The sequence below is a fragment of the Oreochromis aureus genome, linkage group 18 (assembly GCF_013358895.1).
Source record: "Oreochromis aureus strain Israel breed Guangdong linkage group 18, ZZ_aureus, whole genome shotgun sequence".
Lineage (NCBI taxonomy): Eukaryota > Metazoa > Chordata > Actinopteri > Cichliformes > Cichlidae > Oreochromis > Oreochromis aureus.
This window is the reverse complement of record NC_052959.1, coordinates 23,550,849-23,565,989: the sequence shown is the minus strand read 5'-3', so window position 1 is coordinate 23,565,989 and position 15,141 is coordinate 23,550,849. Positions and strand designations below refer to the sequence as shown.

The 15,141-nt window shown below is 38.1% G+C and overlaps 1 protein-coding gene across 6 annotated transcripts in view; it reads left to right on the top strand.

Moving 5' to 3' along the window:
• Positions 1-10,662, top strand: part of LOC116313451 (netrin-G1-like) — a 68,317-nt gene extending 57,655 nt beyond the window's left edge. For 4 of the 6 annotated variants that reach the window (XM_039601729.1, XM_039601727.1, XM_039601730.1 and 1 more), the window contains 3 exons: positions 1,633-1,659; positions 2,852-2,896; positions 8,872-10,662. In XM_039601729.1, the coding sequence (XP_039457663.1) occupies positions 1,633-1,659; positions 2,852-2,896; positions 8,872-9,110 (311 nt within the window). In that variant the 3' untranslated portion in view covers positions 9,111-10,662. The remainder of the gene's footprint in view (positions 1-1,632; positions 1,660-2,851; positions 2,897-8,871) is intronic. The other 2 variants (XM_039601731.1, XM_039601732.1) reach the window with 2 other exon arrangements.
• Positions 10,663-15,141: the final 4,479 nt, after the last annotated feature.

Sequence of the window (15,141 nt, the reverse complement as noted above, 5' to 3'; positions counted from 1 at the left end):
AGGTCTAGCCATATCAAAAGCAATATTAGCACTTGTTTGGAAGTGGCATAAAATGCAATAATGTTGCACATGGTAGTGACGTAACAATATTGGTCCCCCAGGTGTTGAACGAACACACTTTTGTCTTGAATTATTCTTATTTCTAAGCTTGGGTCCCATAATATGCCTTTACCTATTATGTGAAGCTCATTTTTCCCATGAGGATATTAAACATACAGCCCTTATATTACCACAAATATGTGGAACATGCGAAATGTAATTACGATTTAATAGCTTTCATCTGTCATCAAGTCCTCCTCTTTAATCTCGGAAGTCATTTATCTCACCGCTAGGAACAGGGCAGGGTCTATTACATATTCAAAACCACTGTACATGCAGATATATGGACATACGTGACCCTTCATCTAATAAATTTTAGCCCAAAATGGTGCACTGAGTTGCTAGGGGCCATAGCTGTCAGCAGCAGAAAGACTGAGAGTGATTCAAATCCATGATTTTCTGAAGAAAATAGCTCTGTGTGTGTGTGTAGGTGGTGGTGGTGGGGGAGAAGGGTGTTGTCTGTAAGTTGCCTTCAGAGCAGAAGAGGAATCACTTCAAGAATTATGTTGACAGTCCACTTTGCAAAGAGTGTCAACTCATCTTGTGTTCCAAAGCAGGTTCAGAGGTTAAGGCAGGTTGGGGCTGAGAGTTTGATCAGACTGTAGAATGTGTTTTGGCTTCAAAGGGCAATATTGTTTGCCCTCCATTTCTCACATAAAACTGTGAGTGAGAAATTACAGCCTAAATGTGCTTTTTGCAAATTGGAGCTCAGAATCTCTGATTTTCCATATTTTTCAACAGTTGCTGTAACAGGTAATTTAGTGATGAATAGGCTGCAAACAATATTAAAACCCCCAGTGAAACATAATCACGTGACATGAAATGATAAAGCTTGTGAAAGGCATCCAAAATTGCACTAATCCTGGAGTCAGATTTGCTTGGTGATAAACATCACACAAAGATGGTGAATCCACAGCCAGATCGTACAGATCGAAACACACATGGATTGTCAGGTTGTCATTGTTTGCAAATGTGTGTTTTGTTTTAAGGCTGCGGCTTTGTCTCGACAGTTGAAGGTAATTTTTTGCTGTTCTTCTTCCCCAGTGTGTTTAATGGGCTTTTATCTCTCTTTTCTACATATTAGGAAGTTCCGCAAACCTGACAATAAGAGACGATTACAGCAACTAGCATTTGTAGATGACGTTTGATGTGTTGATTCATTCGTTCAAAGATGATATTGAAAAATGGTGAACATAAGCCAAAAGCAGATGAGAGAAAAACTCTGTTTATTGAAAACATGAATGAAACTGCTGATGACAAGACTTTTTCAATAGAGTTTTGATTCGGTTGACATTTTGTTGCTGGCAGGCCTGTTATTATCATCAGAAGAAGGCGGAGTGGTCAGGTTCTCTTTAGAGCAATACAGTAGCTGCTGCTAATCAGCGAATGCACTGGAGATCAATGTGATAAGTGCTGGTGTTTGGTTTTTTGTTTTTTCAAAGTAAACAGTACCATCAACAATATTTTCTCTCACGAGTAAAAAGAAATGAGTCAATGCGTTAATGATACATTATTTCCTTGCTCTTTCCACAGGTATTCCCAGTAATCACGGACCAGTGCGTAAGTTGATCAGGCTTTTTTATTGGCATGCTGACTAATATTTTCCTCCCTCAGTCATGGCTAACTCTTGTTTGACTGATGATGTTGTGTGAGAAATTGTGCTGTACGTTGCCATTACCATTGATCAGCATGTTTTCCACAGTGGGAAAAAAAATCCATCCTACCAGGGCACTCATGTAGAATTGAATCCTAATACCCTACATTTATAGAGGGGGTGAAACGATGCATGGCGTGAGGTTGAGTTTCTCCAGTGTAGTTCTAATAATGATCACTGACATAAAAGTAAGAGTGTTTGAAAACTTTAGAGTTTATCCTACTAATAAAATTTAACCTTTTAACATTCCTCTAATTTATTTCAAACCTTTTCCACTTCACATTCCAGCAGTTTTTCATATTTCATGCTGCCGGTTTTCATAGTTTGAAATTATTGTGTTTTTGCCATATCAAATGGAAAACAATTTGCATTAATTTCCATATGGCACTAAATCAGTTACACTTCTTAGAATTAACCTTTCAAATTTCTGGGTTTTAATTATACCATAAGCCAGTCTGAATAAGCTTTGTGGTTTAAAACAAATTCAGATCTTAAGATTTGCCACATTCAATACTTTAAGCTATGCATAAATTGGATTGGTGGTTAGAAATATTATGTATATTTGGTAGCTATTGTGTGAAAACTTGCAAAACAATGGTAACAATTGATACATCTTGGTACTGGCGAGTTTATAAAACATGGTGGAAGTCCCGAGTGTCTGGCCAGTGTATCAGAATGATTTTTCCTTTCCAAACTAGAATATTTGCTCTAAGCGCACAGACAGATATTTGCCCTAAAGAAAGGAAAACCTTTTTTTTCTTATGAAGGTGTGGTTCCAGCCATGCTTCCCTCTGCATGTTGATGCCTGAAGGTGTCTCCACATACTGGATAACAAAAGCAGCTACCATGCATACACATTGCTATCTTTGTACTGTGGAAAATTCATTTAAGCTGCATGCACACTATTCTACATTAGGCCATTTACTACTCCAAATGTATGGCAGAAATCTTCTGGAAATTTGGACTGATCTTTGGCCTGATAAAGGTCATTATTGTAAAAACCAGCAACTATGCATGCTGTCCCTGTGCTTTAACTAAATAACAGCATGACTTATTTGACAGCCAGTGTAATACATAACCTTTCCCATTTTTACACAGATCGGGCAAATGCTTCATCTCTTGGTGTTGCAAATCGTAATCAAGGTAGGCTTATTGGCTTTGTAACTTCAGCATGACATTACCCATAGATAAAAAAAATATCGACTGGTTATTGATTGACCGTTTGGAAAAAACAAAAGTGGAATGTAGAATATGCAAATTCTTGTGTGCAGTAGGTTGTCTTCCCAAAGCCCCAATGCTTTCATCCTGCATGCAAACAAACACACGCTGGTCCTTACAAGGCAGACCTTTTGTTGTGAGAACACTGCAGGGAATGGACCACATGCCTCATGATCACCGAGTCCACAGCCTCCTAACCCCTTTGATCATGCCCTTTTTTTAATTACCCAGTATGCTCTCTAGGGGTGCACCCTTTCTGCCACGTTCTGAAAGAAAAAAAATGAAGTAGAAGAAAAAAAATGGAGAAAAAAGAGGAGAAGGAGAAGGAAGGAGAGAATAGGCTCCAGGGGGGGTTTATGTAGATTGATCTCCAGCTATCTCCAGATAATCCTCAGGCCCAGATTTTCTGTGTAGTGTGTGTTAAGTCACATCTGCACCACTGCTCTCACAATCAGGAGAGAAAAAAATTAAAAGAAGACTTTGAGGATTTCCACAATTAAGATGGAGGGTGTTTCCCTCTTTTTTTTTCTTTTTCTGGATTTGCAAAACTGTGGATGAGATTAAACAATAATCTAATCTTTCTGACGTCAAAAAAAATAATTAAATTAAACTGGCCATTAAACAACAACTCCATCAAGAATTTTCTAAATCAAACATGACATCTTTAAATGGATTATTTTACTCCACCAGTAGTTTGAAGCAGACAATGTTTTGAGTAATTACTTGGAAAATGATCTGTTAATTTCTGTTGATTTATGATATATTAAACTAAAACCTTAACCTGAACAGCCACTGACTTAATTGCTCTTAAGTTTAAATAGCATTTACAACAAACCAGTCTGGACTATAATAATTGGTATATTATTGACTTAATATGCACTTCTGTTGTTTGCCAAACCCCAATAAAAAGCAAAACATTTAAAAAAATTAACTAACAAACTACATTAGCAGAGGTTTCTCCCGTGTTTCCCGTGTGCTAAGCTAAACTGGTAGCATGTTAGGAGTTTTGAAGTATAGCATTTCAACATAAAAGTGATAGCCTTGTCCTCATCGCACTGTCAGCCCAGAAGTAACTAAGCACATATACTAAAATTTTCTTAAATGCGACTTTCAGATCTTGCAGTTTTGAGTTGACAAGCAGTAACAACTGCAACACTCGAGTAAAAGGAAAATCATGCACTTTCTGTCTTCAGATCCTCACCACCTTCAAGTGCTACTATACAACTGACAGTTTATATTGAACTTCAGAGCGCTGAATCACTGACTAATGATGAAGCCTTCATGCTAATATGATAACTGGGGATATGGCTGAATGAAAGTTTCAGCTTTCACTGACATCATGGCAAAAGATATTGACTGAGTGTAATTGAAACAACAGTATTCTGTCTCCAAGCAGATAATTAGAAGATCCTGTATCTGACAACTGTCTCCAGGTAAAGTCAATTACCTGTACGAATCCATAGTTATAGAGACATTTTAAAAATATTAAATGCATAACTGTAAATGAATATATTTTAAACTTTAATTAAATACAGGGGCATTTTGTATCTGCAGGGTCGTCTTTTTAAAAAATTGGATCTTAAACTTTATGACTCACTTTCAGTCATCATGAGCAAAACTCATTCATGTAATATCCGATTGGCTGACATGGACAGATGTATGTAAGAAGATTGGATGTTCAATAGAATACACCTCCACTACATGACATATCTAGATCTTTCATTAAAAGAGTGACACTAGCTACAGTATGATCCAGCTTATCGATTTGTGTCTTTTAACTTATCGTGCTGTGATTTTCTGTATATCTCAGACACTTCAGCTGCAGAGTATCTGAGGACATCAAGAGTTCACAGAGATGAGAGGATAACAGAACTGTCTGAGTGTGCTTTTGGACAAACAGACTACAATCTCCTCTTAAAAAGCAGAAAAGAAGGATGACTAAGTCCAAAGTGTCGCAACCACAATAGATTCAATGTATCCACAATAGTCTAATCCAGTTGTAGTACAATGCAAGACAGATTTACATTTAATTGCTTTAAATTGTGTCATAATTGCAATGCCACAAACAGCAATGGAAAACATAATTCAGGTGTTTGTCCTTCCTGTCACTTCTGTGCTGTTGCTTTGGTAAATTTTCTCCATGTTGCTTCGTGCAGCACCAAAACCCCAGAGTGGCTCTGTCATAACAGTTATACTGCTAAAATGTCACACATCTGACAGAGGTGTGAGGTGCACATATGTCTCCCGCAGAGTACACCGGTCCTTGGGTAGGACTGGAATTGCTGTGTCTTCACTTGCTGCACAAGCCCAAGAGTGAGTGATGTCAGACAGGGTAAATTTGTAGGCCCACTGCATGAAAAAAAAAAAGGCGGGGAAAAAAGAAAAAAAGATTTTTAATGTCCTCTGGAGGGAGCTTTACAAAGGCTGAAAAATAGCCCTTTAATGTTTTCATTAGTTCCTCCGAGCCAGACTAAAGACTACAAATTTTAAGCTAAGAGCTGGTGTGGCATACAGTGAGGAATCTCTACAGGGACACTCCCCACAGTGTCCCACGATGTCCTTTCAGATTCCATTATTCTTACATGGGAAAGGCTCATCTTTGTAAATTGAAGATAGAAGGAGGACTGGCTCTGCCGAATTTCACACATTATTACTGTGCTGCCAGCATCCGCTCCATTGCCTATTGACTAAGTGATGCATTTGTGCCACTGGATGGGTTTGAAGCAGGAGGACAGTTTAACTTTCACTGCCAGTGCACTTATTTAATGTGTCACTTATAAAAGTAAACTACAGTAACAATCTAGCTCAGGAAATTTAAACTACCCATAATAATGAATTTCTCATTCACGCCTTCAAATTCAAAAGACACTTTTCTCTCATGGAAGATGGTGTGATATATTCATATCAGGAATTATTTCAGATTATATGCTCTTGCTGCTCCAGATTGCAGGCCTGGATAGACTGGGTGCATTTATTGTCTTTATAGAATATTTCTTGATATAACTTGACAACTATTATCACCACAGGGGAGAACTGAGTAACAGATTTACTCTAATGTTTGCCCAATAGTTTTAAAAATATTGGGTATATACGAAGATTTCAAGATAAAAGCTGACCCAGTATTAGTCACTTCAGTGATAGCAGAAGAGCTGAGAAAACTGTAGGTAGCTCAACAACACCTGCTATTTTACAGAATTATTACCACCAACAAGCTCATTCTTATGTTTTAGAAGGGGCATTAAATGCCAGCTGTTAAGGCTGAATTGATAGGATTTATTCTTAAAAAACAAACATAAGTAATTTAACAAAAGTTCCACATCCCAATTTTAAACCTAGGAAGCACTCTGGGTTGAGGGCTGGGGTGGGTGTAAGCCAATCTGCTCTTCTTCTCTTGTCCACTCTGTACACTGTTATGTGAAACGTATTCCATCCAAGTAGTTTACTCTGTGGACATTGTATTCTACAATGCTTGGTTTGCTATCCTTTGTTACTATATTACAACCAACTGAGAAACTTTTCATTTCACTTTAGATAACAAAAAAAAAAAATTTAATTTATAGCATAAAGCGTCTTTTGTCATGACAGCACAACAAAGACAGAAAAGTCTTAAGCCTCTGCATAAGCAAGCTAATTGGTTTACAGATGCTTTTAGAGAGGTAATGGTCCTGAGGGTCTGCTGGAGGATACACAGATTATCCTTCGGCCACAGGCAACAATGTTAATGTGTTGACTAAACTACTGAGACTTGAAGTGTTTTCCAAAACACACTGAGCAGGTGTTTGCATTAGCTGTTAGAATTTTTTATTTTATTTTTTTTAACTGACTAGAAATCACTGATTGGGGAATTGCCAGAGGGCCATTAATGTTTGCGCCCACTCTGGACCCATAATTCATGAGTCCATTCCCACCACACCTGGTTAAAATATCTCCCCAGTCATATTTGTCCCTTCTTTGAGAGCAACAACTACAACATTGTTCCCACGTGGTGGTCCAGTCAGTCTGTTTCATACAACAGAAAGGCACGATTAATGCATTGACATTTGATTGACAACCTATTTAGTCATGAAATTGTTGTAATCTGAAAGTCCAACAATATTCAAGCCGTGTACAGAGACTGGATTTGCCATAGGCCCATTTTATTATTAATTAGTTTAGTTTGTTTATGGCATTTACATATATCTACATGTAAATTATATTCCTGTCTCGTGTGTTACTTAGCTTGTGTGCCATGCTTTGTTTTGCCCTGCCCTTGTCTCTATTTCAGTCAGTTTGATTGCTTTTCCCAACCCTGTTAGTTTTACTTATGTTTTTTAGTCAGCTGTTAGTGTATGTGTGAGTTATTTTGTGTTTCCTGCCCATTTTCACTTACTTATTTCTTTCTCTTTTTGTTTTATTTGGTGGGGTGGGTTGTTTCTTTGTTTTTTTTATTTTATTGGCTTGTTGGTATTACATGTCTTAACCCTCCAGCATCTTTTTGTTATTCATCTCTAGTAAATTTCATTAAATTTCACCTTTGTTTGCCTTAACCGCCCATCAGTATTTGGGTCTTTTTTAGAACTCTCCTTTCCAGTCTCATTCTTTTAAACAGCTACACAAAGAAAAAAAACTTTTGCATACAGTAACAAACTTACAAGACCCGCTGCTATTAAAATAAAGAGTTTGACTACCATATTTGCTCGTTTAGTGCCGCTGTTATTTAAATAAAAGCACAGAAAAGCCATTAAACATAACAAGGCTAACACAGCAAGTGTCTGGAGACTGTTGAAAGAAGATGCAGACATGTCAGGAAAAGCAGATCTACCAGAAGCATCATTTCCAACACTTCATCACAAAGTTATTGAAAATCCTATATTAAAGATAAAACCCTGTGTCCACAGGTGGAATTTCCATTTAAAGTGCATAACAGCAGTGGTGTCTATGTGCAGTGGGTGGGAATATTATTAAGTTAAATGCAATACCAATGCCTTCTTAATCGGTTTTGGCATGAGCAATGATTATTTGTTGAGTTTATTCTGATGCATGAGCCACATTACTGAAAACCAAAAATGTGATTACTATTTATGCAAGGAGAGATATCCAATTACACTGAAATCTCTTGGCAAATATTACCTCTTCCAGGATTTCACCTCTGCAAGCAGAGAGGCTTCCTGGGATAATTGAGTTGTGAGTTTTTGTCTGGAAATGTGGATATTAACTTATGTAGTCCTAATCAGTCTACATCAAAACAAAGAAATGTTTGTTAGCTGGTAAAACTGCAGCCACGGATATTACATCCTTCTTCTGACAGTGTTGTATTGTTTGCTGTAAGGTTAACCACAGAGAAGAAAATAACAGCTACTGGTGAAATACCTGGAAATGCTCATTTGCATATGAAAGGTTGTGGTGATGTGATGGAGCCAGGTATCCATCCTGTGTCTTCTCCTCTTTCTGTTCTCTTCACCTCAGCACAGAGGGGCTGTTTCACAATACTCTGGCATCCTTTGATTCTCAAATAATTAAATTCAACTCATCAGTGCCATGGTTTGCTTGCTCTTTTGTTTTGCCAGAATTATTTGCTATAAAGTCCCTTTGGCGCTACTAAAAATATCCATGAATCCATACAATGTCTGTGTTCCTTTGTTATGTATTTTCAGAGGCTGTTGGCAGCATTATATTCTTTTAATATGTACCCTTGCTGTCAGTGTCCTCTTCCTTTTTTTGCACACTTTCTGAAGTCCTTGGCTTTACCCTCTCTAATGTGTCAGCTGTGCTCTAAGGACACAGAGCAGTACAGACAGGACAGGAAGAGGCAGCTTGTGCCCTGTGAACCTGCCTGTTGATGTTCTCTGCCGCCCTATCACTGAGTGATCTATTAATCACGCTTTCCTGTCTCCCCTGCCCTTTCTGCTTTGTCTCCGCAGCTCGGGTGTGTGACAACGCGATGCTGCGCTGTCAGAACGGCGGCACGTGCCACCACCATCAACGCTGCCATTGCTCCCCCGGCTTCACGGGCATCCTGTGCGAGAGAGCTCGCTGCCAGGGTCCAGGAGACTGCGATGACCAATTGTCTGGACAGGCCTCGCTCCATCATCACCCCATAGGCCACCAGCGCACTCTTACCCTTGTAGTGTTCCCGCTATTATTCGTTTCCCTTTGCTGAGGGACCTGAACCAAATCCTCAACCAAAACCCGAAATGCTGAGAATGAACACTCAACCTTAAAGACATGAAGAACAAAGAATGTGGGGACAATGCACTCAGCAGACAATATAAGCAACTCTTTTTTGTATATCCGAGGCCACAGTGGTGGATGGCAGTGTTATTAGTGCAAATGGCTGTGCACTGATGTGTTATACTGAATGATAGAAGGATTTATGAAAGGTCTGGTGAAATCACTGCTGTCTTATAACTTCCCAGAGGAAACGGTCGGAGCCTTTGCTTTGTGATCTTGTCATTGGCTTGTACTTCAATAAAGGCAGACTGGATACTCCACTCAGATAAAGATACCCACATCCTGAGAGCAAACTGTATAAAACTAGACACGTGATTTCTAAGTATCATCTGAAGTTAAAAAAAAAAGTATATATATACATATATAATAGTGTGGACGGGACTAAAATCATGTTGCCTCACTGCCTCCTTCCTTACTTGCTACCATCTTCTCTCCTTTCCTCTTTTCCTTCACTCTGGCCTTTTCCCCTCACTTTCTCCTTCGTGTGCTTTGGTGACCCTGGTGATTTTACTTTACGGAAGGGCGTCTGTTGTTTCGCCAAAAGCTGCACATGCGTTTTCAATTCCCTAAAAGTACCAATCTAGTATGTTTTTTTGGTTTGTTTTTTTTTTTAAGAGGCTTTGTAGTCATGCTTGAACTCACCTGTATGGGGAAAAAAAGGTGTAACATACTGTAACTGTATTTAATTTTGTATAAAACAGATATTTTCATGACTACGCAAAACAAAAAAGATGTATTACTTGTTTTCTATTGCTGGCGACCTGTCATATAGTAGATGTGGACTATGAGTGCGTAAGGAGTTTTGGTTGTATTATTTCTTTGCTTGTGTGGCACATGGTTCTCTTCATGGTTTGAGAACTGCTGTCAAAACTATGTTTACATTCCCACTTACACAATACACTTCCACCAAAGCGAAAAAGCGAAACATGTCTTTGTGTTGTTGTTGAACAATGGTAACATTATTAGTCAGTAACATTTGAAACAACATATGTAGAGTTACGGGTTTATTGTTTCTAGATAGGTGCAAACCAATGACAATAGATGAATGTCATCATAAAGGATTTTAAACTCAACAGCAGTTGCTGATAATAATATCAGTTAACGCGTAACTCCCTGGTTCTTTGTCCATGGCTGGTTATTTTACTGTGCTGTGACACGCTCTTGTTGTGCTCATGAAACATGGGAGAATGAAAAGAAACTCAAGACAAAATCCCATCAATTTTATGTAAATTTAACAAGAAGATTCAAAGAAAAGGAGATTGCTCCGCTGTCACAGAGGTTGTTCAGCTCAAGTCTGTAATCAGATCTAATCCTTGAATCAAATGGGAAGAGGGGACGTTTTTCTGAGCTAGTGCGACTGAAAGCCTGCATCCTGCTGTGGCAGCCACCACAACGCTACACGTTGAGGAAATGAGCTTTAATTCATGCAGGGTCAATGAATAGAAATTAAGATGCATCCCACTGGGTGACATATTGAGCACTGAGACCAATTTCATTTGAGAGATTAATTGTACTCCCAAAGGTTGTCATGAAACATCTAATTGTGCTAGAGTCTATTATAAGTGCCTCTCATTAAATTACTATCTAAGATAAGAGTTGCAAATGCCTTTTTTGACAGACTCTTGCTTATAAAGTGTCCTTTGAGAACCAACACAGGGTATTTGAAAAAGGCTAATTCGCTATAGGTAATCACTAGAAAGGTATGGATGTATTTTATTTAGCAAGGTTTAAAGTTTTTTAAGAGAAAAAACAAAATCTTGTGCTTAGAATTTCTGATGCAGAAATCACTAACAGAAAATGTGCACTTATCAGTTATTTAGAAAATGAGTCAGCAGCATCAGGTTTGGTCTACACCCAACTGTATTAAAAAGGCTAAATCTATGTTTTCTAGTTGAGGTGTGATGAGCTATTCTGTTTACTTACAAAATGAATACAGTGGAAGGTCAGATGTCCCAGTTTTCAACTAGGACTTGAATGCAGCTTACATTTGGGATCTGTGTGAAAATCTGTCTCAAAACCCGACGTGGGCCTGCGACTCAGTGCCAAGCCCACTGAGATCAGCTGATCTCAGCGCCAAGCCACATCATCAGCTGCACAGAAGGGTATCAGCTGACCCATAAGGTGTCATCCTGATGGATCAGCAAAGAAAGAACAATCTCCAGGATCCTAGAGACTGTGATGACTAATTGTCTGCACAGGCTTCAGTCCATCATCACCACCACACTCTTACGACTCCTTGTTTGGATCTCAATATTATATTATTTGTTTACCTTTGCTCAGAAATTTGAACCAAATCCTCAACCAAAACCTGAAATGCTGAGAATTAAGACTCAACCTTAAAGACATGAAGTACAAAAACACATGTGGACAGTGTGCTCAGCAGACAATATAAGCAAGTGTATTTGCTGGCAGTGTTATTAATGCAAACAGCTGAGCGCTCTTGCTCTCCCTACGTATTATTTCCAGGTACAGTTAGATCTATATTGTGCATGACATGTAGCTTTAAAGGGGTTTTACAAAAAAAATATTAAGTGTTTGGGAATTACAGCCATTTTCATACTTTCATATTTCCCCAATTTCAAAATTAATTGATAACTAACAGCTGGCTAACAACTGACTGACAATCATTTTCATGACCAGCTGAGGCCTGTTGAAGAATGAAGCAGACATAATATCTGAAGCTGATTAAAAGGGTTGAATTTTACGTTCAATTACGAGGCCCAGGGCCCAGTCCTTCCATATGCATATGGAAGGACTGGGCCCTGTTCTGCTCCAACAGTGCTATGCTGCCAAGCTACTGCAGATGGAAATTACAGAAGGGAAATTATTTTTTTACTATAGTTGTCCCATCCTCTGTATATTAATAATGACAATAGCCAATGTGACATCGCCCACTGGTTAATGGAGACGAGTCATGAAACACTGAGCTGAGCATTTTTATCTTGACCACACAAGTCAGAGGAAACAAGGGGATGCTACACGCTTACCACTCCACCCTAAAAGCACACACAGCTATAGCCTATATCAGATTCCACGGGAGCATAATACATGATGTGAGCATCATGTTGTGTTGAACCAGACTTAAAACTAACTAATCAGACCACAGTCGTAATGAGATCCAAAAACTACGTCTAACTTTGAAATACCGTCATCTGACTGAGAGGTTCTAACTGAACATTATGCACGATAAGGATTGCAAGTTAACTATTTACCAGCAACAGCAATAACTGAGCTGCTTTTAAAGCCAAGGAACATTTCATATTTTGAAAGTGTCTATTCAAAGTAGTGCATATACTGTGGAGTGTTTGTCTAATTTCTGTAGGTGCCAGATTTCTGCCCCAAATTTTGTCAAACTTGTAGTTTATAGACTACTTGCAGTTCTGTGATGGATTCATGAAGGTTCACACACTACTAAATTTCCAGCACTGAGTTTATCACAGCTTTCACTAAAAGAGCTGTAATAATAATAAAAAAGAAACATACAGGTGGACAGACAAAAAAACGTAAAAGCTACATTTTCTATCTTGTTTATTCAGGTATCCTATGTAGCAAGCAAGTGCGTAAGCTAAGCTGCTCAGCTATAATTAGGCTTGTGATTTCTTATACTTGTTTTATCTTAAAAAACAACAGCTTTTTTATTTGAATGTCTGAAATCATTAGCTGATGATGCAGACTTTTTCCTGGGACATACAGCTTTAGCTTCAGTTATTTCACATTATATTGCAGGCATCAGATTAATGGAAACTTTCATCCTTTTTTTAAAATGACCTGATCTAAAGCAGAAAGAAGTGAGCCGGAAACAGCACTAGCTAATAAAATCTATTTGGTAAAAGGTGCTATTATAATTAGCTAGAAATGACTATCCATTTTTCATCCGGAATGACTAATACATTTAATGGTAAAGTTGGCTCCATTGTTATATTCACCATGTGAGAACAGAAAGCTTCATATGTGTCTCAGCAGTAAGGGGATTATGCTCAGCTCTTTAGGATGTGTGAGTAAATTGGCAAATAACTACACTGTTATCCTAAATACAGCAGCAACTTCATCTGTCCAGCATTATATCGCCTTCAGTGATTTAATACTTTGCTTCAAGGTTCCTGTCTCCGAACTGGCTTTGCAGAATGTGAAGTGGTCCACTTGAGGCTGTGGTTATAGTTCAAGGAAAAGAAGTTTTTAGAGCAGTGTGATCCAGCATGTGTGTGTGTAGAAAAGAAAATTACCTTTATGACATGTTAGTGCAATAAAACTAGTGCTTTATGACCCTTTCTCTTAGCTTTGGGCTGTATTTAGCTATTACCACTAAAAAGTTTTAAGGTTAAATCCAAGTCTCTTGCCCTTAAATACTGATGAATGACTGGATAGGGAGCATTGCTCCGACTCAAAAGCTGCTCCAACGCTCTTGCATTGAGATTCACAAGGAAACAGTCTGCTTAGCACTGACATATTTTAATGGGAATATCAATATGTTTTTCTCACTACCTTATCTGTCTTTGGAGAGAACAAAAATAAAGGTGGAAGGTAGATATTTTTACTCAAGAATTTTTACTAACTTATTGGTGGCAACAGTGGAAGTTGAATAACTGGGATGATTTTGTAAAGCATGATGATTTTTTCGGTCACCAGAATTTAGACCACACAGACAAAGAAAGGGTTTTTTCTTTCCTTCACTAGCTCTGTTCCCTACTGTTTTATGTCACAGCAACGCCTTGTCCTTTTTCCTTTCACATCTAAGACTCAGGAGGGGGTATTAGGAGGACATTTTTAGACATGTGCAGTCCTTGTGTTCTGCCACTGTCAGCACTGGTGGCACCAACAGAAGGTTACATAACGTAAGACAAGGGGTATTCAATATCGAGGAAAGAAGAGGCTCAGCAACATGACTGGAGCACTGAGCAAACCAATATCCATATTCAGCTCTAAAATACCCAGCAACAGAGCTCAAACTGGTGCTGATCCACGACAGAAATCTCCACTTTTCTGTCAATCAGAATTACAGATCATATTAATGATCTGCATTTTGTTATCCATATACCTATCAAATTTGTCTAAATATTTGAATATTGATAAACTCCATTCTGTTTGCAACATGAACTCGTCCTTGACCCTGTCGCTTAGCAAGCTTCAACTGCTGGTTCAGCTGTCGCTGTAACAAAAGAAAGGATGAGAGGATGACACCATATGGAGAGTTGCCGTTTCCATAAAGATTGTCTCATTCATGCGGCACTAAAGCAGCCTTATCCATTGCGGTGAAAGTTGTTTTATTTATTCACTTACTTACTTATCGTTTTATTTATTGAGTTACGTTTACTGACTTACTTACAATTGCTTTGTTCATAGTTTTATTTGTTTGTTTTTCAAATGCTAGCTCCCATTTGAAAAAAAAAAGTTACACTCGACTTTTCTTTACACACATCAAATTAAAGGCATTTTTTGTACATTACCTTAATAAACGTATTACTTAAACTTTAAAATTCTTTAGGATAAACTTTTGATTTGAACTTAAGTACAGTAATATTATATGTCAAGTAGTCAGGTTTAACCATCAGTTAGTGAGGCTAGTAAATAAGGGAAAACACATCTCCCATAACTGTCTTAAAATAATTCCTTCTGTAGTTCAGTAGCATAAAAATTTCATTTTGGACTCTTTAGAGGAACCAGTGAGTGGACATTCTTGGTTCTTTCAAGTAAATCTATTCATTACAACAGTCCTGTTTAAAATGATTTTACTGCCAAATTGGGTTTGTCTAAATGCTACCATGAGGATGCCTTACAGCCTTAAAACCTCGCTCAACCTGAGAAAATCAATAATAAAAAGACCATGGAGGTGCAGAAAACCTCTGCAAGGAGATATCTGCTGTTTTAATACAGCTACTGTATCCACATATTAGCAGAGCACAAGTCAGGTGTTTTAAATAAAAAATAAGAGCATTTATTAAACAGATAAATGGCAGTAATGT